The sequence below is a fragment of the Heterodontus francisci genome, chromosome 38 (assembly GCF_036365525.1).
Source record: "Heterodontus francisci isolate sHetFra1 chromosome 38, sHetFra1.hap1, whole genome shotgun sequence".
Classification (NCBI taxonomy): Eukaryota; Metazoa; Chordata; class Chondrichthyes; order Heterodontiformes; family Heterodontidae; genus Heterodontus; species Heterodontus francisci.
The window spans coordinates 14,658,531-14,685,678 of NC_090408.1; the positions used below are offsets into that span (position 1 = coordinate 14,658,531).

The window sequence follows — 27,148 nt, forward strand, 5'->3', positions numbered from 1 at the left end:
AAATTCGATAAGCTTTGTGATTTTTAAATTATCTAACTTACTATTAGTTGCGCCCCTCGAAGAGGGGGATTAGCTTTGTTTGATGACACTGTGGCAACCCAAAGTGTTTGATGAGAAAAGACATGCAGAAGCTGGGCTCCCTCCTCAGATGGCAAGGCATTGTGGAGTTTCCCTGTTCATGACACTCCCCATTACTCGTCTGTCAAAAATAGGCACACTCAAAATCTGTCCAATGTTGGCTTTAAACCACGTGGATTATCCTTGACTCTATTTCAAACACATTTAACATGTTAGAAATAACACTTTAAAACGGTGCAGCGATGCTAACAGTCTAACGGTGAATAGAAGATCCTTTAGTAAAACCATGTGACACAATATAAACCTACCCAATGGGATCTTACTCTCCTATCCTTCCTCCCAGACAGAAACATGTTCTGTTTGGGTCTGGTCTGGACGTGCCGCAGTGATGATGGCCTTCGGTGGAAGTGCAACTTCTGACCTTTAATCTTAGATACCGTGACGAACAGCGGTGTTTTATTGAGCTATTTAATGCAGTTGCACTGCGGGTTGGGTGGTAGAACTGATCTCAAACTGTGAAGGAAATGGCTCTAAGAGCCTCCACTCCGCACCGCCGGCCGGGCTCCGGGGTGAAGCAGAGCCCGATCCGCATGAGCCGGCTCCAGGAGAAGGAGGATCTGCAGCAGCTCAATGACCGGCTCGCCGCCTGCATCGAGCGGAACCTCTCGCTGGAGAACGAGAAGCAAACGCTGCTGCAGCGACTGGCCGACTCGCAAGAGGAGGACAGCTCCGAATTCCGCATCACCCGCTCCCGCTATGAGACCAAGCTGGCCGACACCAGGAAGGCGCTGGACAGGGCGGCCAGCGAGCGGGATCGGCTGCGGATCGAGCTGGACAGGGTCAACGAGGAGCACCGCAACTTACAGGGCAGGTGAGAACAATACAGGCACCTCAACCCAATTGAAACCCATCAGTGCTTCCCAGCTGTTGGATTCCTTCAGACAAAAAGTTAGCATTTATTTTCTCCGTTCTGATTATAAATGGTAGGAAGTGATATAAATTGACAAATTATGTGGAGAACTAAGTTAATAGTTGTTGCTCTTGTCACCCAACCGGTAGACATGGGATCTCCAACAGTCAGGCCTCGACATTCCTAATCCACTGGGAAAAGGCCTTCATCCTTAACCTCTCAAAAATTTGCCTGGTAGAACTTTTAAAGTCTAAAGGAAACACAAGAGGATTTAAATGCACGTAGCCTTTTAAAAAAAAAAATCAAAAGAATTGTCAAGTGGTCACCAGCCAGTTGACTAAATGAGATTCTAAACGTCAATGTGATGGCACACAATGATGTATCTAAAGGGTATTCAATAATGGTCACAAACTGTTCATTCCACATTTGCAAATTTTGGGAGGCCTGCACTTTGGATAGATTGGGACTTTAAAGTTATAGAGACATGGACACTGAGGGTTTTTGAGTGGGGATATAATTTGGTTCCATAAGATGATGAGAACCATTGCAAAAGTGGACATAGGCAGGTTATTTAACTTGGATGTTTGTGTGAACTAAAAAAGCACAAAACTGCCAACCTGCAAATGAAAATAGAGAATAGATGTATTTTCTCCCAGAGTAGCAGATGAAGAAAGAGTCATAGCAGAATTATTTATCATAAAAACAAGAAGCGCTGGAAATACTCAGCAGGTCTGGCAGCATCTGTGGAGAGAGAAGCAGAGTTAACGTTTCAGGTCCGTGACCATTTTTCAGAACTGACAAATATAAGAAATGTAATGGAGTTTAAGCAAGTAAAGTGGGGATTGGGCAAGAGATAACAAAAGAGAAGGTTTTGATATGACAAGGTCACAGAATAGCTGACCAGAAGGTCATGGAGCAATTGTGAACAATATGTTAATGGTGTGCCTAAAGACAAAGCATTAGTACAGATAGGGTGTTAATGGACTGAAAACTGAACAGCCACAAGCGCAAACATGAAAAAAACACAGTGGGTAGGCACAGTAGAAACAAACTAAAATAAAATAAACACAAAAAAGAAAAAAATAACTAAAAATAAAAGTAAAATGGGGGGCCCGTCATGCTCTGAAATTATTTGTTGGTTTTATTATCTCCTTTTTTTAAAGAGAAACTAACAAATATCTTTAGAAATAAAAACAAGAAATGCTGGAAATACTCAGCAGATCTGGCAGCATCTGTGGAGCGAGAAGTAGAGTTAACGTTTCAGGTCAGTGACCCTTCTTCAGAACTGAAACAGAACTTCAGTTCTGATGAAGGGTCACTGACCTGAAATGTTAACTCTCTGCTTCTCTCTCCACAGATGCTGCCTGACCTGCTGAGTATTTCCAGCACTACTTGTTTTTATTTCAGATTTCCAGCATCCACAGTAATTTGCTTTTAAATATCTTTTAGAAATTGGACTGAAAGTATAAGGATGGAATATTTCAGAACTCGATGTGAAGATTTTGGTTGGTTGCAGTCATTAGGAAATGTTGTGTGTTAGGCATTGTCTATAACGGGCAAAGCTGAACATAGTCCTTGGAGGGAATGACCTGAAATGGTGTATTAGTTAGTTAGTTAGAGATACAGCACTGAAACAGGCCCTTCGGCCCACTGAGTCTGTGCCGACCATCAACCACCCATATATACTAATCCCACACTAATTCCATATTCCTACCACATCCCCACCTGTCCCTATATTACCCTACCACCTACCTATACTAGGGGTAATTTATAATGGCCAATTTACCTATCAACCTGCAAGTCTTTTGGCATGTGGGAGGAAACCGGAGCACCCGGAGGAAACCCAGGCAGACACAGGGAGAACTTGCAAACTCCACACAGGCAGTACCCAGAATTGAACCCGGGTCGCTGGAGCTGTGAGGCTGCGGTGCTAACCACTGTGCCGCCCCTATTCTTGTTCAGTTTATTCAAAAGATTTAAACACCCTTCATTTTCATGATTTGAAAGTACATGTTCCTTTCTTCAATTCCTATCATATCAAAATGGACCATTCCTTCAATCACTTGCTAACATGTATATATCTGCTCTTTGTGTCTACCCTATACCCACTGATAATCACCCATTTTAACTCTCAAAATGCTCCCAAGTGGAGAACATTCTGTTCCCTTTGGACTGTCTCCTTATCGTTCACCAAGATGACTTTTTGAAGAATTGACGCCATCCCTTGGAGCTATTTATCTCCATGTTGACTTTGCTTTTGTAACATTTCCATGCATGGCACTATATTTTGTGCTCCGAGAAAGTCAACAAGTCTGTTACATATTTACCAGCTGTTTTACAGTGAGTGATAAAAGTGCTTTCTTATCATTTTTTGTCTTATAATCATTACATCATGTGAAGTTTGAGTTAATGTGCATGGAATTAACCAGTCATAACTAATATTGCATTAATCACTGAAAACTAGTAATAGTAATTGAGATCTGATATACTTTTTAACTAATTTTTTTAGGAGATTCTCATAACAATAATGACATCATGATATAGTCAATTTGCATGGGCCGATCAAATTCGTTAGAACTAGTATAAAAAATTCTTTTAAAGCCAGCCTCCATCTTACTCCCTTCAAGATATCTACTACATTCCTTGTACCCTTTATGTGGTGATATCTGTAATCATTGTCTCTATAGCACTTGCTGAAGATGTGAAAGGGTTAAGTGTTAATTGTTCCATGCACCATGGGCATGTCTAAAGGTCCACCCAGTTGGCAGATTAATATCTCTCTTTTTAAGCAAATGGTCATTTTTAGTACTCTTAGGAACTCCTTTGTGATGATTTTGTAAAATTTATCTATTCTACCCTTGCCTAGAGCTTAACCTATCATTGGTTCAGGACATTTATTGGTAATGCAGTTATTGGTTGGTTATGGTAGAGTGGAAAACTAGATTTGACCCTACCATTGAATGATGGATTAATGGGTCTGAGCAATGGACCATGAACTGGCTGTGGGGAAAGTGTTCATTTTTTCCCCAACGTTTTCCATGTTCAACTTTCTTTGAATATTGATATTTTATTTTAAATGTACAAAATGATTAAGTCCCAAATTCTTCCATTTGATCTCTTTTTTATAACTTTTTTAAATAAAATTAATTCTTCACCATTTAAAATTAATTTGATAGATGCACTTGCTGATATACATTCTAATTCTCAAAATTGCAGAAAGTAAAGTTGAGAGTTTTGTATTGAGACGAAGTTTCACTTTTTAACTGGTCTTTCGAAGCAGGACAACAGCTGTTGCTAGATGTTGAAACTATCACATTACCAAAGCCAAGACTTGAGAGATGGATTCAGATATGGTAATTTTATAGAACAGGTGTGGGATATGCAGGTTTGTATGTGATTGTATTGTGAATGTAGATGTCTGTATTATGCAAATGTAAAAATTGAGTGCTGGCTGTCCTTGCGATCTACATGTCTTTGTGTGAGACACTACAAGCTGTGTGATATTAGGAATTGGCTCCATGCTTGAGCACAAGAAATAGGAGCAGGAGTAGACCATATGGCCCATTGAGCCTGCTCTGCCATTCAAAATGATCATGTCTGATCTTGGGATTCAGCTCCACTTTCCCGCCCACTCACTGTACCCCTTGATTAAACTTCAATAGCCTGCCTGGTGTCATAATTCATGTGGGTGGTGGTCATTTCCTCATTGATCTGTCTGAGGACAGCATGATGTGCGTTAACAAGTGAGAAGGCAATCTATTTTACCATATTCTTTCTACAGGAACCATCTGGCTAGAATTATAGAACTTTTGTGAATAATTTAAATTACTCTGAAGGTATTTTAGAGAAACATCGTCATTTGAGTAGAAAACTACTCTTATTTTGAAAACTAAGTTGAGGATGAAACAAAGACTAGGAGTATTTTTTTTAGAAGAAACCTGTAATAATTATTGAAAGCCCAAAGGTATGAATTTTAGAAAATGGTACTGAGTAATGGTTATATTTAGTATATAATGTACATAGACATTGCAACAGGGTTGTTTATATGAGGTTACTGAGTATATTATTTACTAGTTGTCAATGAAGATTATAGCACAATTAAAGACCAGGGGAGTTTAAAATCTGAATTAATTTTTTATTCTTTCTTGGGATGTGAGCGTTGCTGGCAAGGGCAGCCTTTATTGTCCATCCCTAATTGCCCACCTTGAGGCGGTGGGTGGTGAGCTGCAGCCTTAAACTGCTGCAGTCCACGTGGTGTAGGTACACCCCCAGTGCTGTTGGGGAGGGCGGGGTGGGGGGGGTGGGGTGGTGGGGGTTTCCAGGATTTTGACCTAGCAACAGTGACAGTGTATAATTTGGAAGTGAACTTGCGGGTGGTGGTGTTGTTCCACAGCACCAGCTGCCCTTGTTCTTCTAGGTGGCAGAGGTCATGAGTTTGGAAAGTACTATTGAAGGAGCCTTGGCAAGTTGTGATGTTGAATGGGGTACTGATCAAGCAGAATGCTTTGTCATGGATAGTGTTGAGCTTATTGAGTGGTGCTGGAGTTGCACTCATCCAGACAAGTGGAGAGCAATCCTTCACACTCCTGACTTGTGCCTTGTACACAGTGGACAGACTCTGGGGAGTCGGGAGGTGAGTTACTCGCTGCAGAATAATTCTTTGTCTGTGACCTGCTCTTGTAGCCACATAACTTATATGGCTAGTTTGGTTAAGTGTCTGGTCAATGGTAAGCCCAGGATGTAGATGGTGGTGGATTCAGTGATGGTAATGTCATTGAATGTCAAGGGGAGATGGCTAGATTCTCTCTTGTTGGAGATGGTCATTGCTTAGCACTTGTGTAGTGCAACTGTTAGTTGCCACTTATCCGCCTAAACCTGAATGTTGTCCAGGTCTTGTTGCTTGCGGACACAGACTGATTCAGTATCTGAGGAGTTGTGAATGGTACTGAACGCTATGCAACCATCAGCAAAGATCCCCAATTCTGACCTTACGATGGAGAGAAGGTCATTGATGAAGCAACTGATGATGGTTGGGCCTAGGACACTACCCTGAGGAACTCCTGGAGCAATATCCTGTGGCTAACATGATTGGCCTCCAACTACCACAACCATCTTTTGTTGTTGTAGGTATGACTCCAGCAAGTGGAGATTTTTCCCCCATTTCCCATTGACACAGTTTTTTGCTAGGGCTCCTTGATGCCACACTCGGTCAAATTACAACAAGAATCAGTTTCTTGTGCAGTAAAGAAATCTGTAGTTTAATTACCCACTTTTTTATTACAGTTGCTAACTGTATTCCAGTTATAACAATAATTTGGGCACAGGTTCAGGAAGAATAGTGTTGAAGTTTTCTGATACTAAATTCGAGGCATGGCCTGCCATGAAGAAGAATGCAGGCATGTTTCCAGAATGGGCAGATTAGCAACAGGTTCAGTTGAATTTAGAGTAGTGTGAAGTACATTATTTTGCTAGATGTATAAAGAGTGGAATTGCAGACATTCATAGAATCATAGTAAGTTTAAGGCACAGAAAGAGGCCAACTAAACATTAAAAGGCAAAGGAGCTTTGAATATAAAAAAAACCTAGGAAACAATATTGAATTTGAACAAGGTATTAGTTAGGCCAGAGTTGGAATGTTCCATGCAAATGTGTTGAATGATGTTGTTCTAACCTAATTAAATTAGTTGTCTCAGAGGGTTAAAGTTGGCATCCTATGTGCTTCCATTTATATAAGCACATTTCATGACTTCAGGGCATCCCATGTGCTCACGTCTCTGGAGTGAGACTACAATCTTCTGATTCAGAGGTGAGAATACCACCACTGAGCCACAGCTGGCATTGATTGATTGTTTTTTTAAAAGGGATTGGTTCCATTAATGTCACTTGACTTTCCATTAAAGTACTGTGTTAGCTCATGACATTTTCATACAGCTGCTTATGAACACGAGGGAGTGCAACAATAGCTTTTGTCTTCCAAATTCGATTGGATTATTGCTGAATTCAACATTTGATGGTTGCAGGTTTGTCTCTAGAGCCGTGAGTAATTTTAGATGATCAATTGCGCACCCGACTAAACTCCGGGACTTAAAACAAAGTAATTGTTCCAATCTTAAGCTTGCATTGCTCTTAGTGGAAGTACAACTGTTCCAAAGAAAGCTTATCAACCCTCTTCAGCTGGTAAAATGTAATCAAATGCCCAATAGCCTGCTAAAACATATATACCACAATTCAGTTGAAATGATTAATTTGGACACCTTTTTATTTCATCATTCTAACTGCAGATTCTGTTGGCTGAAGTGGTTGCTAATGAGATGGTGGAATGTAACTGGGTCCATGATTTTCATTTTCAAAAAACAACTGTACCATACTAAAAATAGCAAATGACTTTAACACATACGTCAAAGGTGTTTGTAATACAGCAAAAGTCTTTAGTAAATTTTTCTGTTTAGTTGTTTGCAGAGTTTGGAGAATTAGGGTTCTGAAATGATGAAATGTACACTAATCTACTGTTATCCCATTACCAAGATGCAGCGTAGAGTTGATGGGCTATTCTATTTATTAAGCTTTTGATATAACTAGTCTTGTTTCATATTCTCTGGTCACCCTGTCATTTCCATATTTAAATTTTGTGGTTTGATTTCATTTGCTAGTCAATGTTATGTGACTTTACACACAGAGAATTAAGCCCAAGTGCAATCCCCAGGTGAATTTTTGTATCCCCATTTCTTGGCATAAATTATACATGTCACATTTATATTTACATCATTCTGTCTGTGATGGTGCTGCAGCATCACATTAGAGGCAATATGCCACTAGTGGCAAGTCTCCAAGAGGCAGCTTCCAGTATAAATATGGAAAGAGGAATTTATAATGATGGAGTTGGGGGGTTTGGGGAATGATGACAGGAAATGCATGTAGACATACTGATCTATTCATAGATGTGTCTGAGTTCATGGGCTTACAAATCTCAACATGTCCTAGGTTTGCCAGCTCATCCATTTCTGTTGTTGATGGGATTTTGTCATCCATATGAGTTGCAGTTTCATGATAACTATAACTATAATTATAAACCCATATTTACATAAGTAGCTTGTGATTATGTATATGGAATTGCTTCCCAAGCAATGCATTTTGCCCTCCTGCCTCTAGTTGGTTTGACTCATAACAGCATCCATTGGCACTCATTATCTCATCAGAATTGATGCTTTTCAGGCATTTTGCTGGGAAGGCAGTCAAAATATTTTTGTAGAACATTCATCTGACCCCCTGGTCCAGCTGCTGATTGAAACCTGTTTGCAGATTAAAATATGTACAAATGGTATATCAATATGATTCCTTTTAAAGGTTTTTTTAGTTTACATATCACATATATATTTCGCAAAACTTTATATTTACTTTTGTTGTTTATTCCTCGAGCATGTTAGCTTCAAGCCATTCAGCATATTGATGGTATTGCAACAATGCTAAGCAGCAGTGAGTAAAGCAAATCAGATGGGATGGATTAAACGTTCAATATTGAGCTGAAATTGAGGTAATCCTGCCTATTTATAAATCATTGGCATGACTGCACTTGGAATACAGTTTTGGTTGTCATAATGCAAAAAGAGATATTGCAACAATTGAAAGGATACAGAATAGAGGAATCGGAATGATGAAAGAGGATTAAAAAATCTGATTGTTATTGGACATGTTCTGACTGGAAAGTAGAAGGTTTCGAGCTGATATGATTGCTGTTGGTAGGATCTGAAAGGGACGAGATAATCAAGACCTTGATAAGAAATTCTGTCTTGCCCAGAACAGTAGAACCTGAAATAATCAGTGCAATAAACTCCATAGGGAGATGGTGGAAGCCATTAATATCGATTAATTCAAATGCAGATCGAACAGATTTCTTTCAGAAAACAACATTTTGGGATACAGTGGGCTGGATTTTACATTGCCGCCGCTGAAATCGGCAGTGGCCATAAATAATGGGGGCCTGCACACACGGGCGGTACTTCAGAGCCGCTGCAATATTAAACGCAGCGACTCATTTAAATGGCCGGGGCGGAGTGCCCCCCCACCCCCCTGATGATGTGGAGGGGGCGGGCAATCCGTCCCGGCAACGGAGTCAGGCGTCACTGTGCAGCTACCAACGCCATTTTTAAAGGGCTTTGAACTCTACGTTGCAATTTAAAATTTAAAGAGACATTTAAAAAAAAAAATTAAATGTTTGATCCTGACCCTCCCCTCCCCCCCCCACACCCCACCCCCAATAACCATAAAATTAAGTACCTGCCCTCTTTTTTACACCCCCCCCAACCCCCAAACAGTTATCTGGTGCACATGATTTTCCCTCTCCCCAACCCCCACCAAGTTCACACACCTTAAGCTTTATCTCTTCCCACCATTCCCGAGACTAATTAAATTACTATGATGCCACTCCCCCACCCCGCATAGAGAAACTTACCTGTTCTGTTTCTCCCCCCCCCCCCCCCCCCCCTCCACCAGTCTGTTGTAAAATCCAGCCCAATATCTGCGAAATTTCAGTGTCGCGTGCTTGGAAGCAGCTGGTGACTTTGAACCTGTGTTTGTCAAAGCTCTCCACCACTTGCATTTTCCCAGGTCATGTGTGTTGTAAACTAATTGAGAGAGATTAATTACAATAACTAGTCAGCAACTCTGCTATCATTGTATTATGCAAGGCAAATTAGTTGGGCCTCTAGTTATCTGTGGGTGCAAATTTTACTGCAGCCCTGATCTGCTGAAAGGTGCTTTTTAAAGTAATTGTAAGAAAGATTTTTTTTAAATGTGAGGAAGTGTGTTTTGTTTTGCAAGTCCTTTGCTTCGATACAAAAGCAGCAGATGTGCTTTGATTTTAATATCAAATTTTAGAACTAGTAAAATAAATTAACTCCAGTCCAAGTAGAAATAATTGAAATGAAAATCAGTTGAACTGTGTGTAATGTTCTATTCTTTCAGAAATGAAAAAAAGGAATTGGAGTTGAAATCTGCTTTGGCCCGGGTAAGAGACCTGGAAAGTTCTCTGAATTCCAGAGAGGCTGAGGTGGCAACATACCTGATTGAGAAGAGGAACGTGGAGAAAGAGCTGTCTGAAGCCCAAGTTCAGCTTGCAAAAGTAAGCCTGGCGCACCAGCAACCTTGATCCCTCCCCTCCTCAAAAAAGACATTGATACTTATGTTATCTGTTTCATTTTACTTTAGGTTAATTCAATTGCAAATGATGCCAAAACACAACTACAAGATGAAAGGTTACAAAAATGCGACTTGACAAACAGACTACAAACGTTGCAGGAAGAGTTAGATTTTCAGAAAAGCCTTTATGCGAAGGTATGCATCTGATGTTTAAAGCAGTTACAACTGTTTTTGTGCGAGATCCCTTGATAAGATCAACTCTCATTGATCAGTGGCACTGGCTGTGTTTAAAGATCATGAAGTTGTGCTAAATTCCAGAACGGCTCAGTTGACTAGAATCGCCCACCTCCTTTACGTTACAGAAGTACTATAGCCAGATTTCCTTGCTGTCCTTTTTATATTAGGCATTCAAGCATGCACAACCAATACAAAGTCGCAAACAGAATTTTGTTAATCAGGTAGGACGTTTCCTATGGGTACGTGTGCAGGGCAACATTGGTGAATGTCTGGGAAACTTGTGCCCGGATGTGAGATGGGGGACCTGATACAAGTGAGGCCTTCAGAATTATGAAAGGCTTTGACCGGGTCGCCATAGAGAAGATGTTTCCATTTACAGGCGAGATCAGAACTAGAATCAATAACTCTAAGATAGTCACCAAAAAATCCAATAGGGAATTCAGGAGAAACTTCTTTACACAGAGAGTGGTTAGAACATGGAACTCGCTACCACGGGGAGTAGTTGAGACAAATAGCATAGTTGCATTCCAGGGGAAGCTGTATTAACTTGAGAAAGAAAGGAAAAGAAGGATCTCAGTAAGGTCAGATGAAGAGGGGCAGCAGGAGGCTTGAGTAGAGTATAAACATTGGGCCGAATGGCTTGTTTCTTTGCCACAAATACTTTGTTGTATGCCTGCACATAGCGTAAGAAATCAAACAAGTGAGTTAGAAGCATATATTCTGTTTAAAGGGCATGATGTTCTGGACGTTGTAGCCACTTGGCCAACAGCTTTGCATCTGAGAAATATTACAAGCTATTAGATCTTTGGAAAGTAGGAGGGGGAATAATATTGGTAAAAGACCTAATTACAGCAGTAGAAAGAGAGGATTTCAGTAAGGGTGAAGAAGCAATATAAACAGTATGAGCATAAATAAGGAACAGCAACAAATGCATGACTGCTAGGATCTGCTTGCTAACCTAGTGATATACTGGGGGGCATATAAATATGAAGATTAGGGTGCAGAAGCAATGTGGTTATGATGGGTGCTTTTAATTTTTATATCGATTGGGAGAAGCAGAACAGCTCAAGTAATAAAGGTAACAAATAGAACAATATTTAGGACTGTTTTCCAGCAGAGTTTTTTTTAGAACAGGTGATGGAACAGGTCGTACTAGATTTACTAATGAGGCATAAAACAGAATTAGTTAACCATCTGATTGTAGAGGAACATCTTGTAAAGAGTGATCATAATGTGATTGAATTTAATATTGGGTTGGAGAGAGAGAAGGGAAAGACAGACAGAAAAGTTTTAACTTTGAGTAAAGCAAATTTCAATTGGTTGAGAAATAGACTGACCACAATAAACTGGGGTGAAATGTTAATCGATAAGCCGACAAATAGTGGGAAGTGTTCAAAGATATATTTGGCACCATACAGTGACACCGGCAAAAAATTGGCACTTGCTGACCGTTGCAAGTAATTTACGTTGTAATAGACACAAGCTGCACCTTAAAACCGCGGACTCTTGCAAATTACGAACTATGGACAGCCATCAATACATCAAGTCTGTTTACAAGTTGAAACTTGGGACACACTTGTCAATGCAAGGTATCAGAGGATGACAGAAGCAGCTTTTGTAAAATGGAGATCTTCTTATGCAACACCCATAGCAGCAGAGAAAGTACTCCATCTCTAAAACTGAATGCTAGTAGGCCCTATCCCAGGTTTAGAGCAGTTTCCCTGCTGTGGATGCTGGGTGAAGAACTCCCCATTCCATAGAAGCTGGAAAGTGTAATGAGGAACATCACATCACTCCGCAGTTTCCTGGAATCGGGTTCCTATCCCGAAATCTGCCTCCAAAAGCCTGGCAGATAAATTTCCCATGGTAGTGCGCCCACATGAGAAACTTTTGAGGTACCATAAATAATGATAGTCAGTCTGACACGTGAGTCAGCCACAAGGTTGAAGTGTATTCATTTTAACAAAATCAATTCCTGCCTTTTCCACTGAGATCGTCTCGGCTGCTTTGGTGTTCACATGTGTCAATCTTCGGCGCGAGTTTCTGAAAGTGAAAAGAGCAGAGGTTGCGTTGCGATCGCAGTCGTTGTCTTTTCTGGCTGAATGGGGGACTTTGAGGCTGGAGCTCAATCCACGCTACTCACTCCCCCCAACTCAGCTACTCACTCCTGCTCCTCTGGCCACTCTCCTCCTTTACCACTCCCCAACACCCTGCCACCCCCCCCCCCCACCCCCACACACCCCCTCCATTCGTTCCAGACCTCGACGGTTTCTCCCCCTCCCGCTCCTCCCCAACGGCCGCTTCCACCCCCCCACCCCCCAGCCGCTCACTCCAGACCTCACCACTGATCCCCTGCTTCTCTCGGCCAATTGTTCCCTGCTCCTCACTACCCGCGCTCCCACTCTCCAGCTGCTCCCTCTCCTCTTTTTTTTTTTCCCCCTCCAGCTGCTAGCTATAGGCCACGCCACTTCCCTCCTCTTTGCTACTCGCTCCTGTGTTTGCCCCGTTGCCCCACACAGCCCGACTTGCTTCTTCGGGTGGCGTACGGAAAACGATTGAACGCGGTAGCGTTCCTAGTACACCGCCACCTAGTGTTTGCACTTTCAGCAAATTCAGCCTTTTGAAAATAAGATTACCTGAAAATAAGACACCTGACGTAAGCTTCTTGGGTATCCCAAATTTACAGGTTTCACTGTACAAGACCAGTACATAACTTTCAAAAGGCAAAAGCTCCACTTGTGTAGTTAAGCAACCATAGACAATAAATAAGGTAAGAGATAATAAGCTAAAAGAAAAGGCTCACACAAATACAAGGAAAAGTGGAAATCCAGCAAACTGGAAAAGTTCCAAAAAAAAAAGGCAAAGGGATAGAAAGAAATGAGCTGTAAAAAGGGATATGCAAACCTTTAAGGGATATTAAAATTAACAGGAAAAATTTTCATAATACTGTTCTGATGAACGAGAGGAGCGAAGTGGTGCAGCCTGGAGCTAGCTTCTTGGGGGGGAGACGGGGAATGAGCGGCTGGAGAACGGGGTGTGGGGGTCGGGGGGAGTAGTGGCGAGGTGTGGGCTGACGGAGGGGGGAACCGTTGATGTTGTAGCGACTGCTTAAGGGAAGGCAGCGGGGCGCTAACGGTGAGAAGACGGGCGCAGGAGGGACCAATCGAGAGAAGCTCAATGGCAGAAGGGAGCTGGGGCCTGTTGGGGGTGGGATGGAGGTGGCGATGGCAGCCATTGAGTGGATTTGCAGGTTGCATTTCTTTTTCTGTGATAAATTGAGCGGTGCCATCTTGAATCCTGGCAGCTGCCTGAACGTCGCAGACAATGACATTCCAGTGGAAGAGGCTGTACTTGCACATGTCCTAGTACTGCGCCACCTAGTGTTTGCATTTTCAACAAATTCAGCCTTTTGAAAATAAGGGTACCTGAAAATAAGACACCTGACATAAGCTTCTTGGGTATCCTGAATTTACAGGTTTCACTGTACAAGATCAGTACATAACTTCCAAAGGCAAAAGCTCCACTTGTGTAGTTAAGCAACCATGGACAATAAATAAGGTAAGAGATAATAAGCTAAAAGAAAAGGCTCACGCAAATACAAGGAAAAGTGGAAATCCAGCGAACTCGACAAGTTCCAAAAAAAAGCCAAAGGGATAGAAAGAAATGAGCTGTAAAAAGGGATATGCAAACCTTTAAGGGATATTAAAATTAACAGGAAAAATTTTCATAATACTGTTCTGATGAAGAGTCATCGACTTGAAACATTAACTGTTTCTCTCCACAGATGCTGTCTGACCTGCTGAGTATTTTAAACATGTTCTGTTTTTATTTCATAAATACAGTGATGGTAAGGCATAGTAGGCACGTTGTGCAAATGTGATTTGTCAACTGTATGGAATGGCTGTCAGAATGTGGCCAGGGTAGACGCAGGTTGCAACAGGAGGATTGAAGTACTGTGGGGTAGAGTTTCTCCTTTGGGTGCAGCTGGCGATTCAGGCATATATTGTGCCCAAAATTGCACGGGTTTTGAGAAATTCTCTTCCTCGAGTTTCTGCTCAAACTCATTTTTATATCCTTGAACACACAATCTGGTATGAACCAGTGTAATCGGGCAGGGTTTTAAAACGTTATTTTTTGTTGAACATAGGTTTTTCTTTTTTGAAAAAAATACTTCCTTGATACATTTCAGTGGTAACATGGTGCAATTTGACTATGTAATGACCGAGGCAGGAGGAGTGCGCTGTTAATTCAGTCCCACTTCTCCACAGGTCACAGCATAGCAATAAATTTTCCCCACTTACCAAAACAGCCAATTAGATACTCTGTGTCGCAGTTCCGAAGAAGGGTCACTGACCTGAAACATTAACTCTGCTTCTCTCTCCACAGATGCTGCCAGACCTGCTGAGTATTTCCAGCATCTGCAGTATTTTGCTTTTATTTCAGATACTCTGTGTCCCTGAATAAAGCACACCAACCAGGTTTCTTCAATCTACAACACAATTAACTGTTTATTATAAAACCGAGTCTTAACCAATAATGAAGTAAATCTATATATAAATTGAGACATTAGAGCTCCTTATTTTTTCCTAGCCCTCATGCACATGCATCCAAAAACTGGTTAACCGGGAAACAAGGATTTTGGTTTACAGCTGTTTCATAGCAATGAAAGGAATAAAAGAAACTTCGACTTTCATGATCTGGAAGGAGGTTCTTTGGTTTGGTGAGGTGTCCCAAAGTCGAGTAGTTGGATGCCAGATGATGTCTTTCCAGGCAAGGTTGATGTCTGTGATGGGTAGGCGTTCAAAGAGCTTCAGCGGTAGACAGCCTCACAAGTGTGCAGCAATAAGGATCTTTTTAGGTCTTACAGCAGCAGTACAGCCGTAAAAGGTTTCTTCCAATATTCAGAATTTCTTAAACCCAGGAGGCAACAGGAACCACACTTGATGCAGGGATTCTTTAGAGACAGGAAGCAATAGAAATCTGCCACATTGGAAATTCAGCATTTCTTCTCTAGAAATGCAGGATTCCTTTACAGAGAGAGAGTACTTTTTCTGGGTCGTCTTCTGATCTCCAGGCAGGTCAAAATCAAATTTCAAATGCCTGCTTTTTGTCCAAACATCTGGCTTTTAAAAGTTCCATACTGAAACCAAAACCTTTCGGAAGCAGGTCACATGCCCAGTTATAAATTCTCTCCTGTCATAACAGAGGGTAGCTCTGAGACCGACCTCCTGCTGGTTTCCTTGAAATTATCTGCATTACAGTCCTTGTTTACCAGTTCATCTTTTGTTGAACTTCCTTTCAAAACATCCATAAAGTTCAACTGTTTGCAGGTATTTCAATGTCCACTGAAATCCTTTTTCAGGTTTTTTTTTAAAACATTGAAATCCTAAGTTTTAATACCAAAATAAAATCCTCGTAACAACTAATATAGCTAAAATTAAGCATTTTTAATCAGGATTGACACTACCACATGAGAAACTCTATTTTAAATTACTGAGTGTCTTTTTTTTGAAGAAAAATATACAGAACTGTTTGCTAGTTATGTTGGAGCACAGTAATTGCTTAATTAAGTTACATTCAAAAACTTTTAAATTATACCGATTGGTGTCCTTGCCTCCAATAAATCAGTTTAATTTTTAGAGCCTCGAAGGCCTGTAAATGGGCGCAGTTAGAGGAAAGTCACAATGATGATTAATTCTTCCGTGAGTTTGGCGGGTGGGGAGGGTTCATGCCCAGTTTTGTGAGCGGGGCTGGCTTCCAGCATGATGTTTTTTAAACTAGCACAGAAGATCGTGGAAACTTAGATTGCATTGAATGTATTTTGCACTTAAATTTCTGCAATCCTTTGTGCTGGTTATCAGGTTTTGGGCAATCACCTAAAATCAATGAAACCTAGTGGAAACCCATTAAAGGTAGGTGGCGGTGAGACTGTAATAGACAACAAACAAATACCAGACATATTGAATGAACAATTTACATCCCTCCTCACAGTGGAAGAAGAGGATAAAATACCATTGGTACAAGGGAACCAAAATATAAGGCCAAGGAGGGAAGTTACTGGACTAAGAAAATGGTAATGGAGAAAATATTAGGACTTAAGGTAGACAAGTCTCTAGGACTTGATGGTTTTCGTCCTAAAAGCTTAGTGGAGTTGAGTTAGAGAATCGGCCAAGATCTCATTGAATGGTGAAACAGGCTCGAGAGGCCATAAGGCCTACTTCTGCACCTATTTCGGTGTTTTATGTTGCCTATAAAATGCCTCCTGGAAGTTCATATAGGTTCAATACAAGAGATTGTTAGCAAAATTGAAAATACACTGAATTCAAGAAATTCCTGTGCCATGGATTTGTAATTGGTTGAGAAGTAGAAGACAGAAAGTAGGGTGAAAGAGAAAATTCTCTGTCAGGATCTGACGAGTGAAGTTTCTGAAGTTTTGTGCTGGGGCCTCAGCTTTTCACCATGTATTAATGACTTGGGTGAACAAATAAAGAGTTGTATATCCAGGTTGACAGGTGACTAAGTTAGGAGGCACAGTACATTGTGCAGATGGGAGCAGGAAGTTACAAAGGGACATAGAGCAATTTAAATGAGAATGGAAAAACCTGTGGAAGACAGAATTCAGTGTGGGAATGTATGAGGTCATCCACTTTAGTTGTTAATGGTGATAAACTTAAAGAGCAAAAGGATTTGGATTTCCATGTACACAAATTCCTAAAAGCTACTGCAGAGGCTTGGTCAGACCCCATCTGGAGTCCTGCATTCAATTTTGGGCATCACCCCTCAAAAAGGATATATTGGCTTTGGAGGGAGTATGGTGCGTTTTCACCAGAATGAAAGTAGTGCTTCAAGCATTAAATATGAGAACCAGTTACATAAACGTGGTTTATATTCCCTTGAATTTAAACGACTGAGGGGTGATCTAATTGAGGTCTTTAAAATGATAGGGATTTGATACAGTAGATAGATAAACTGGTTTCTGGTGAGGGAATTCATAACAAGGGGTCATATTCTTTTAAAATTTAGAGCTTTGGAGTGAAATCAGAAAGCCCTTTTATACATGGGGTAGTGTAAATCTAGAACTGTTCCCCAGAAGGCTGTGACTGCTGGAGGTTAATTGCAATTTTCAAGACTGTGATTAATAGATCTTTATTCAGTAAGGGTATCCAGGGAAATGGAGTAAAGGCAGTAAATGGAGTTGAGGTGCAGATCATGCATGGTTTAATTAAATGGCAGAACAGGCCATTCAGTGCCTTGAGCCTACTTTTGCTCCTGTGACCTCTGGGGTGAAAGTGCTCATTGCTAGCATACACCAACAAGGTCCCAGACCAGAAGATGTAGACTTGGATTCTTTTCATCAAACCTAGCTTACTGTGTTGGTAAAAGAACTTGTTTTGTTTACAGATACATTTTATTTTTTCCTATTTGAACCAGCAGAGTTGTGTGTTGAAAGAATAAGATCTGATTTTTGAGGAAGCTATCTGTCGAGCATTTTTAAACAAATTGTATTTTGTTCAATTTGCTGGATTATGAAGGTCGCTTTTTAATATAATTATATTTTTTAACATCCATCTCTCTCTGCCCCGCTTGACCCTCCACTCCCTGCATAGAAGTTCTTATGACACCAGAATGATGGATGAGTGACCTGCTCCTAGATCAGCACAATAGTCCATTGATTCTGCTGCCAATTTTCCTTTCTTTCTCAATATGGCAATTAAGTACAGTGGATAACCTAATCTGCATCTCCCGTTCCATAGTGCCTGGTATTGGTGATTTAATATCCAGTGTCATCATGCTGAAAAAGTTTTCTTGTAGAAAATTCCAGCAATTAACTAAAAATGGTCAGAATTTTAGAGGTCTGAAGGTTCTTTATAGTGCATTTTTATATTTAATAACCTGTTTTAAAAGCGCACATTTGGTACATTTATGATGAATCCACAGAACTGTTTGACTAACTTTGCGTTGTTTGTTCATGCAGGAGTTGATTGAAATCAAGAAGAAGCATGAAAATAGACTACGGGAAATCGAATCTGGTAGTCAACAGGAATATGACAGCAAACTAGCTGAGGTACTTCAGCAGCTAAGGGGAGATCAGTATGAACAAATCAAAGAATACAAGGAGAAATTGCAAAGAAACTTTCATGCCAAGGTAACTTGTACTGTCTCTCAAGTTCTGTAGAATATTCTAACACTCAAAACACTCGTCATGTTCTGGCCATATGGAATTATTGCTTGGAGAAATTGTTATGACCGACCGCTCCAGTCAAAGCCCCCAATCAAAATATACGATTCTGATTGTGGTGGGAAAAACGCACTGTTAATTCAATTCTGTCGCTCCACAGATCACCTAACATATCATTTAAAACTTTCCAAATTAAAGACCCAGCCAAATTGTACCATCGATGAACCCCTGAATGAGGCTAACCAAGCCAGGTGTCTTTAATTCAACAAATTAACTCTTTTTAATTAGAAGAACTAAATTCTTAAACACTATGAAGATATAGACAACATTTAAAAATTGAAAAAATTAGAGTCCTTGCAAATTTACAGTCCAGTGTTGCTTGAAGCCCTCACAGAATGTTACTTGAAATCCTCACAGCCGTCCAATGTGGAAAAAAAATGGTTCTTCCACAGTAGTACAGTCTGTAGTCCAACTCCAGCAGTAGGTGATGCTTTCCTTCTCCATCGAATTTCAACAATTAACGACTTGCAAGCACTTTCAATAGAATTAGTCTGTCTTTATAGAGTTTTTGAGGGATAAAAGATTGTTACAGTCTAACTTCCCTTCCTTCAGTTTAAATTACCAGAGATCTCTGTTTTGGCTTGACTTTTTTAGAATTTTGAGAGATAATAATTAACAGACAAAAATCCTATTCCTTCAGTTTAAATGGTTGAGAGCTCTTTTTCAGGTGCTAAACACCACAGCAGTCTGCCTATGTGTCCTCTGTGTCTGTGTTCTGTTAGAACAAACTGTCTTCAACTAAAAAGCCAGTTCAAAATTGAATTGTAACAAATGTATTGCTTGATACTCACTCCCATTGGCTGTATCTATGGTAACGAGAATGCACCATTTGAATCACAGTCTCCAAATGGTTGTTTCTAAGGCAACAAAAATGCACCTTCCTATAACTCCTGAGGCTTGCTGGTTCTTAAAGCAATATTGATCCTTAAAGGCAAACCGCATATTCCCAGGGGGAAAAAACTACAGGACCATGACAAAATGTGGAGAAAATGACCGTCTTGTAATGGAAGATGTATTAACTTTTTATTCATTCATGGGATGTGGGCATCGCTGGCATTTATTTATTGCCCATTCCTAATTGCCCTTGAGAAGCTGGTGCTGACAACTGAGTGACTTGCTCGGCCATTTCAGATGCCAGTTAAGAATCAACCGCATTGCTGTGGGTCTGGAGTCACATATAAGCCACACCAGGTAAGCACAGTAGATTTCCATCCTTAAAGGGCATTAGTGAACCAGTTGGGTTTTTATGGCAATCCAGTAGTTTCGTGGCCACCATTACTGATTTAATTAATTCAGTGAATTTAAATTTCCCAGCTGCCATAGTGGGATTTGAATTCAAGTCTCCAGATCATTAGTCCAGACCTCAGGATTACTAGTCCAGAAACATAACCACTATGTTACCATGAAACTAGTTAGCATGTAAATAATTAGGCAAAACGTATCAAGTAAACTTATATAATGTATAAATATAATATAGCGGAGTTTTCTTTTCAGAGCAGTTACTTCACGCTTATGCTTTATCTTTAAATGTTAATTCACCAAGATTCAGATTCCTTTCTCCCACTTTGATGGAGGTAGCTGGGCTGGGGACAAAGTGAAGTGTGTTAATGGGTTTACACAAGAGCTAATGAACCAAACATTGAAATTGCTATCTTCATCTGATGGAAACTAAAGGATAATCCATTCACCTAGTCAAAAGCTTCTGGTAAATATTCACTCATTAATGATTGGTATATTTTACCCTCTGGAGTTCCTGCAGGAGCTAGTTTGAAGAAGCCTCAACTCTGGAAGGGCTTGGAGCCAATTTAATTAGTGGCTCTAGTGCCCAAAATCTGAACGAGAAAGGCTTTCCTGTGTTGGAGGCAGGTTCAGTTGCAAAGGGAATTAGACAGTTATGTAAACAAGAAGAATGTGCAGGGTTATGGGGAGAAGGCGGGGGAATGGAACTGAGAGAATTGTTCTTTCAGAGAACCAGTGCAGACACGATGAGCCAAATGGCCACCTTCTGCACTGTAACGATTGAGTTGGGTCCAACTGCAAATGTCATGTCGGGAGAGGTCACTTAAAAGTGCCACATGTTCGGGTGAATTGTTGAGATCTGCTGAGAATCAGGTAGGCTTTGACCAGCCTCTTTAAGAAAAGAGGCGAAATCTTGGTCTGATTCAGTGATGCAGTTGGCCAAAGAAAAGTGTTACATAGACTGCAAGCTGGGAGATATTTTGTTTTCTTTTGGGTGGGAGGAGGAACTGGGGTAGTTTGAAATAAGGTGAGAATTGCTATAAATGTTACGCTGTGCATGCACTTATTGTCTGTAAATAAAGAAACTTAATTCATATTTTTACTAATCTGTGAATCAGTTTGCCTTCCTGAAGATTGGAGAAGTGCACAATGGTATGAGCAGAGAATATGGTCACCAGTGCTGCAGCATATCGTCACACTCCTGGGTCATGTTTTTGTGCACTTAGATCAGTGGTTGTTGAATGGGAGCATGGACCCCTGGGGATCCATAGAGACCTTCCAGGGAGTCCACGACACAGGGTCGGCCTTATGCGGGTGGGGGATTTGCATGAAGTGTGAGTGAGCGGTGGCTGGAGACATGCTGTTGCTGCTCTAGTGTTCTCACTGTGTTCTGCACTCTTCACCACCTCCCCTTCCCATTTCTCCTCTGCTGTCTCTGGGTTCCTGCTTTTTCCATACTCTTCCATGCTCTTGTGCTGTGCTCCTACAGTGCTTCTGCTCTCCCCTGTTCTCCGAGCTCCTGCTAAGGATAGACGGGCTCTGCAGTGAGAAGCAGGCACACCTATCTAACTGGTATCTGCAAGGAAATACTTGGTTTCTTAAAAAGAATTATTAAAACACACTTCACATGCAGTTCTTTCATATTATGATTATTTTAATTAAGATGAGGGTGTCCATGATTACGAATGCATTTGAAAGTTTCCTTTAGCCAAAAATGTTTGAGAGCCACTGATTTAAATATTGGGCAGCAAAATCAACTCCTGATGTTGAGGGAATTGGTGCACTTACAGAAGTGACAGATGACGCAGGACCTGGGAGAATATCCAAGACGGATTCCAAATGTATAACATGTACTGATCTTGATTGTTTGTTGTCAGCTCCCACCCAGCCAAGGGAAAATAATAGTGATTGATTAAGTGAGTGCATGTGTCATTAAACACTGATCTATTCTTTTTCCTTTACAAAAAAAGCAATAGATGCTAAGTCCACCCAGGTGATTGAAATAACATTGATCGCCAAGCAGTCAACTGCTACATTTACAATCTAAGGGCTTTGTAATTATCTTATCGGGCCTCATGTGAGCACGATTGATGAAGTTCTGCTTTGTCCTGACTTTCGGAATTGTTTGTGATGATTGAGAGGTTGTTCCAAGTCCTTTTTACAATCTCTTTGATTCATTGACCTTGAATTCGGTGCAATGACAATATTGTTGACGCGTGCCATACATTAGACCACGGAGCTCACCAATCCTCCAGTAGTAAATTACGCCAAAATTTGATTAAGTACTCATTTGAACGTGCCGTAGTGAGAACCGTGGCAAGTTGGAAGTGGCAAAGCCGATGTCCTATACAGATCCAAGTCAGATCCTGCTCCATAATAGCACACACTGTCGATGCACCATTACTGTAGTGCAATTTTGAATAAAATTCACCAACATAGTGATACTCTTCTGCAGTGTGGGAGACAAACCGGCTATTCAATAAAATACATTCCTTAACTTGACTCATTTACAGTTTATTCATAATTCATGCCACACCTAAATGTTTACATTGGCCAGTTTCCTTGGGATTAAAGATATGTGCCTGGAATTCCCTGAAGGATTCTTCTGAATGATCACTGTCATTTTGATGGAAACACCATGAAAATGGGATTTCTCCTAATCTTGTGACAAAGTTGATCAGGAGAATCTGCTGAGGAAATTGCCTGCAGTGAATGCTACCATAACTTTCCACATATAATATAAATGTTTCCCTAAAACATTTAGCTAGAAGTTGGGTTACACATTATACTTGGTAACAAATCAAAATGGGATTTCCTTTTTGCAGCCAGTCAAAAGCATCTTTTCCAGACACGTTGACTTATTACACATACCTACTAGAAATGTTGCAATTCCATGGTATTTCTTCTAAATTCTTCTTGTTTCTAAGGCACAAATGAGAATTGTCTCTTGCTTTTATTAATTTTTGGCATTTATAAACTTAATTTTCAAGAAGCTAAGTCTTGAGATTTTTTAAAAATTCATTTACGTGTACAGGAGCTGTGTCTGAATCACTCTTCTCAAGTAGTTTAGTTTAGAGATACAGCACTGAAACAGGCCCTTCGGCCCACTGAGTCTGTGCCGACCATCAACCACCCATTTATACTAATCCTACATTCCTACCACATCCCCACCTGTCCCTATATTTCCCTACCACCTACCTATACTAGGGGCAATTGCTAATAGCCAATTTACCTATCAACCTGCAACTCTTTGGCATGTGGGAGGAAACCGGAGCACCCGGAGGAAACCCACGCAGACACAGGGAGAACTTGCAAACTCCACACAGGCATTACCCAGAATTGAACCCGGGTCGCTGGAGCTGTGAGGCTGCGGTGCTAACCACTGCGCCACTGTGCCGCCCCTTCTCCTTTAACTTCCTGTTTGGGTTAATATGATTTGGTTTTGGTTTACACAGCTCCTCTACAGCTATAGCTCTGTTTACCATGGTTTTCAGAAACTTCTGTCACCTTAAGTTTGAAAGCTGCCATGTAACTTGTTATTTTCTCTGCCTTGTTAACAGTTAAAAATGTTAACTCCAACCATTAGTACAAAGAATTCCGCCTTGCTGCCCTGAGAACCTTGTCTGTGTGTCATGTGCTATGTTCGATAGATGGATAAACCCTGTTGGCTCATTTGGTCTACTTGAGGAGTATGACATATTTTGAGTGAGGATGGGAGCCAGTCGTTCAGCAAACTAGCATGGGACAGACCCTTTAGTTTAGTCAGATTTGCTCACTATGTTTGTCAATAAGAGACCAATATTGCAAAAATCTAGATGTGCATTATTCATGGTGATGAGACAAATTTGAGTCTTCGATCATGAAAATCGTAGTGCATATTTGGGTACATGTTATATTTGGAAAATTATTTCAATTTGTTATTTTCTTTTAATATTCATTATTGGGATAAAGGCATCACCAGCAAAGTCCATGTTTATTGGCCATCCCTAGTTGCTCTTTTGAAGATGGCGGTAAGCCCTGCCTTCATGAACCTCTGCAGTCTGTATGTAGGTTCTCCCACGATGCTGTTACAGAGAGAGCTGACTTTTATAAAGCGGGCTAAAAATATTGTCTTGTCCAGTCTAGTCTGCCATTCTAGTTGGAGGTCCACCTTTAATCAAATAGCCCTTCCTATTCTTGGGCAGAATGAGTACAATTCCACGTCTGTATTAATATAAAATCTGTGTGACCTGCATTGTAGAAACAGATATTTTGGAGAATTGGAAAAGCCAGAGGTGCAGGAATGATAAATCAGCTGTGTGAAGACTATCAGTCGCAGACACACATAGGGACACTGAAGTGGATCACAGGAAAGGTAGAAAGCCAGAAACAAATGCATCAAGTCACGAAGGTAGAGCAATGATAGAAGATAGGATAAGAAGCAAAGTAATTTGAATTGACTCTGGAACTATAGCGTTACTTGTTGCTCTATGTATTGCTGTGTTTTTTTGTTACTTATGAATGAATCAAGATGCATTTGGAGCAGAACTGTTCTTGGTGCTCTAGTGCTATCTGTTTTAGCACATTATGGTATGGTATCACCTTGCAGTGGTATCAGCTGTGAAATTGGGAGGTTTTTAGGGTTCTGTGAATTCTTCTTGTCATCAGTATAGCATTAGTCACTTTCTGTATACTTAATGAACATGCTATGTAGCCCCTGTTGACAAGGTCCATATTTTCCCACTGATGTTTGAGAGGACGGTTTTATTAGGGTCTTGATTATAAAAATGCCTATGTTTTAATACAACTTTTACATTGATACTCCACTATTGGGCAGCAGAGAAAAAATATTTGGTTTTGTTTGCCCTTGATTTATTCAGACATTGATATGAAAATAATGAAGGTGCAAACTCATTTCTCAGTGTTTTATGTTGGTTTGAAAGCCATGTGCTGGGATTATCTGTTTCTCCCCTTAGTTTAAACCTCTACTCCTCCCAAATACATAGCAATAAATTTTCACACCCTGATCACTGGGGAGGGATTATTAAGGGGGTTATTCCACGCCTTGTGCTACTGCTAGTTCAAAAATATACTTTAATTGTATTTATTACTTCTGAGTGGAAAATCTAGCCCCTCTATAATCCCCTAGTCTGAATCTGCCTTGTCTGACTATGGAATGTAATGTCCTTGGCTGTAATCTATCAGAGACTTGGATACTTCACAAGGATAAAAGTTTTGACATTCATTTTCATGCAAAATGAGAAGCCAAGTACCTCGCTCAATCATTGCCTTCCTTTTTCAGTACAAAACTAGTTGATATAAATAATAGGTCAATCCTAGAAAAATATGTGCGGTACAATTATGTGTGCCTCTGACACCTTAACCATTTGTCATTCAGTGACACGAAGGCTGTTTTAACACTGCATTACCATTAGTTAAGCTATTGCCTTCAACAGTTGTAAAGTGAAAATCTAAGGTTCTTTGGTCTGAAGCCACAATCACAATTTGCTGAACAGCACTTGCTATTTCACACTAAAAGGTATGAGCAATGGTCTTCAGTGGATGTCATGCAGCAGTGAATCAAAGATTATTGCCCATAGACAGAACCTATTATTGGTTACAATATTCAAATGGCTTGCAGAGTTGCACAGATCATGTCACCATCCTGAACATTTCTGACTCTTAAATTGAATTAGGGCAATTAAGGCCTCACTTAGGGCACTTTTGTGCCAGTATCTTAATGGCGTGGAGCCCCCTCCTCCCCACTTTGTGCAAAGGCCACCAGCTCAATTAAGGCAGCCTCCTGGTGGCGGGCCAGGGGACCATCCGAGGCTCCATGCCCCACTGACCTGGACATGGGAATAAAAAGTCACAGCCCCGTCCGAGAATAGACCTGCGGAGGGGCTTCCGGCCTCTTTAATATATCATCATCGATGCAGGCAGCCGAGGGTGCCTCCATGATGAGGCCCCCTTGTGCTAGCCTGCCTGCCTCAGCAGTGCCCACCTCTCCCAGTTGCTAATCTGATATTGCTGCAGGCTCTCTGGGACTCACCCACTGTCCTCAATAGAATGGCAAGCGTGGAGGCAGCCAGTTAGGGTGCACATACTGAGGGCACGAGCAGCCTCGGGACCCTCATGTAGGCCCGATGTCACAGAAAAGCTAGCCCATAGTTTCTTTAAAATTGGCACTTGTCCTCAGAACTTGATGTTTTGAACAGCTCTCCGTTGACATTTGGGCGAAAAAGACTTGGTATCATACTCCATTTAATTTTCCGTTAATGAGTAAATGACTACTCAGACTTTTAATGCATAATATACTTGCATGTTGCAATAATCACTAATTCCTACATTACACCAGTAACTGCATTTCATTGGCTGTAAAGCGCTTTGGGATATCCGGTGGTTGTGAAAAGCACTATATAAATGCAAGCCTGTCTTTTTTATTCAACCCAGTCAAACAAACAGTGAATGTATAAATGGCTTTTTAAATAAAAGTAACAGGATTGCAGAATACTGGGCTAATGGGAAGATTCTTGGTAGTGTAGATGAGCAGAGAGATCTTGGTGTCCAGGTGCATAAATCCCTGAAAGTTGCCACCCAGGTTAATAGAGCTGTTAAGAAGGCATATGGTGTGTTAGCTTTTATTAGTAAGGGGATCGAGTTTAGGAGCCACGAGGTCATGCTGCAGCTGTACAGAACTCTGGTGCGGCCGCACCTGGAGTATTGCGTGCAGTTCTGGTCACCGCATTATAGGAAGGATGTGGAAGCTTTGGAAAAGGTGCAGAGGAGATCTACTAGGATGTTGCCTGGTATGGAGGGAAGGTCTTACGAGGAAAGGCTGAGGGACTTGAGGTTGTTTTCGTTGGAGAGAAGGAGGAGAAGAGGTGACTTAATAGAGACATATAAGATAATCAGAGGGTTGGACAGGGTGGATAGTGAGAGCCTTTTTCCTCGGATGATGATGGCAAACACGAGGGGACATAGCTTTAAGTTGAGGGGTGATAGATATAGGACAGATGTCAGAGGTAGTTTCTTTACACAGAGAGTAGTAGGGGCGTGGAACGCCCTGCCTGCAACTGTAGTAGACTCGCCAACTTTAAGGGCATTTAAGTGGTTATTGGATAGACATATGGATGAAAATGGAATAGTGTAGGTCAGACGGTTTCACAGGTCGGCGCAACATCGAGGGCTGAAGGGCCTGTACTGCGCTGTAATGTTCTATGTTCTATGTTCATAGTTATTCATGGTTATTAAAATATGATCCAACTGAAACCAGATTACATTTATTTGTAGGAAGTGTATTGCCTAAACATGGGAGCACAGGAATTGTT

At 40.9% G+C, this 27,148-nt stretch overlaps 1 protein-coding gene across 1 annotated transcript in view; it reads left to right on the forward strand.

Annotated features, from left to right (window-relative positions):
- The first annotated feature begins 435 nt into the window (after positions 1–435).
- Positions 436–27,148, forward strand: part of LOC137352307 (lamin-B3-like) — a 75,825-nt gene continuing 49,112 nt past the window's right edge. The window contains exons 1-4 of the mRNA XM_068017593.1: positions 436–949; positions 9,950–10,106; positions 10,193–10,318; positions 18,336–18,506. Of these exons, the coding sequence (XP_067873694.1) occupies positions 603–949; positions 9,950–10,106; positions 10,193–10,318; positions 18,336–18,506 (801 nt within the window). The 5' untranslated portion in view covers positions 436–602. The remainder of the gene's footprint in view (positions 950–9,949; positions 10,107–10,192; positions 10,319–18,335; positions 18,507–27,148) is intronic.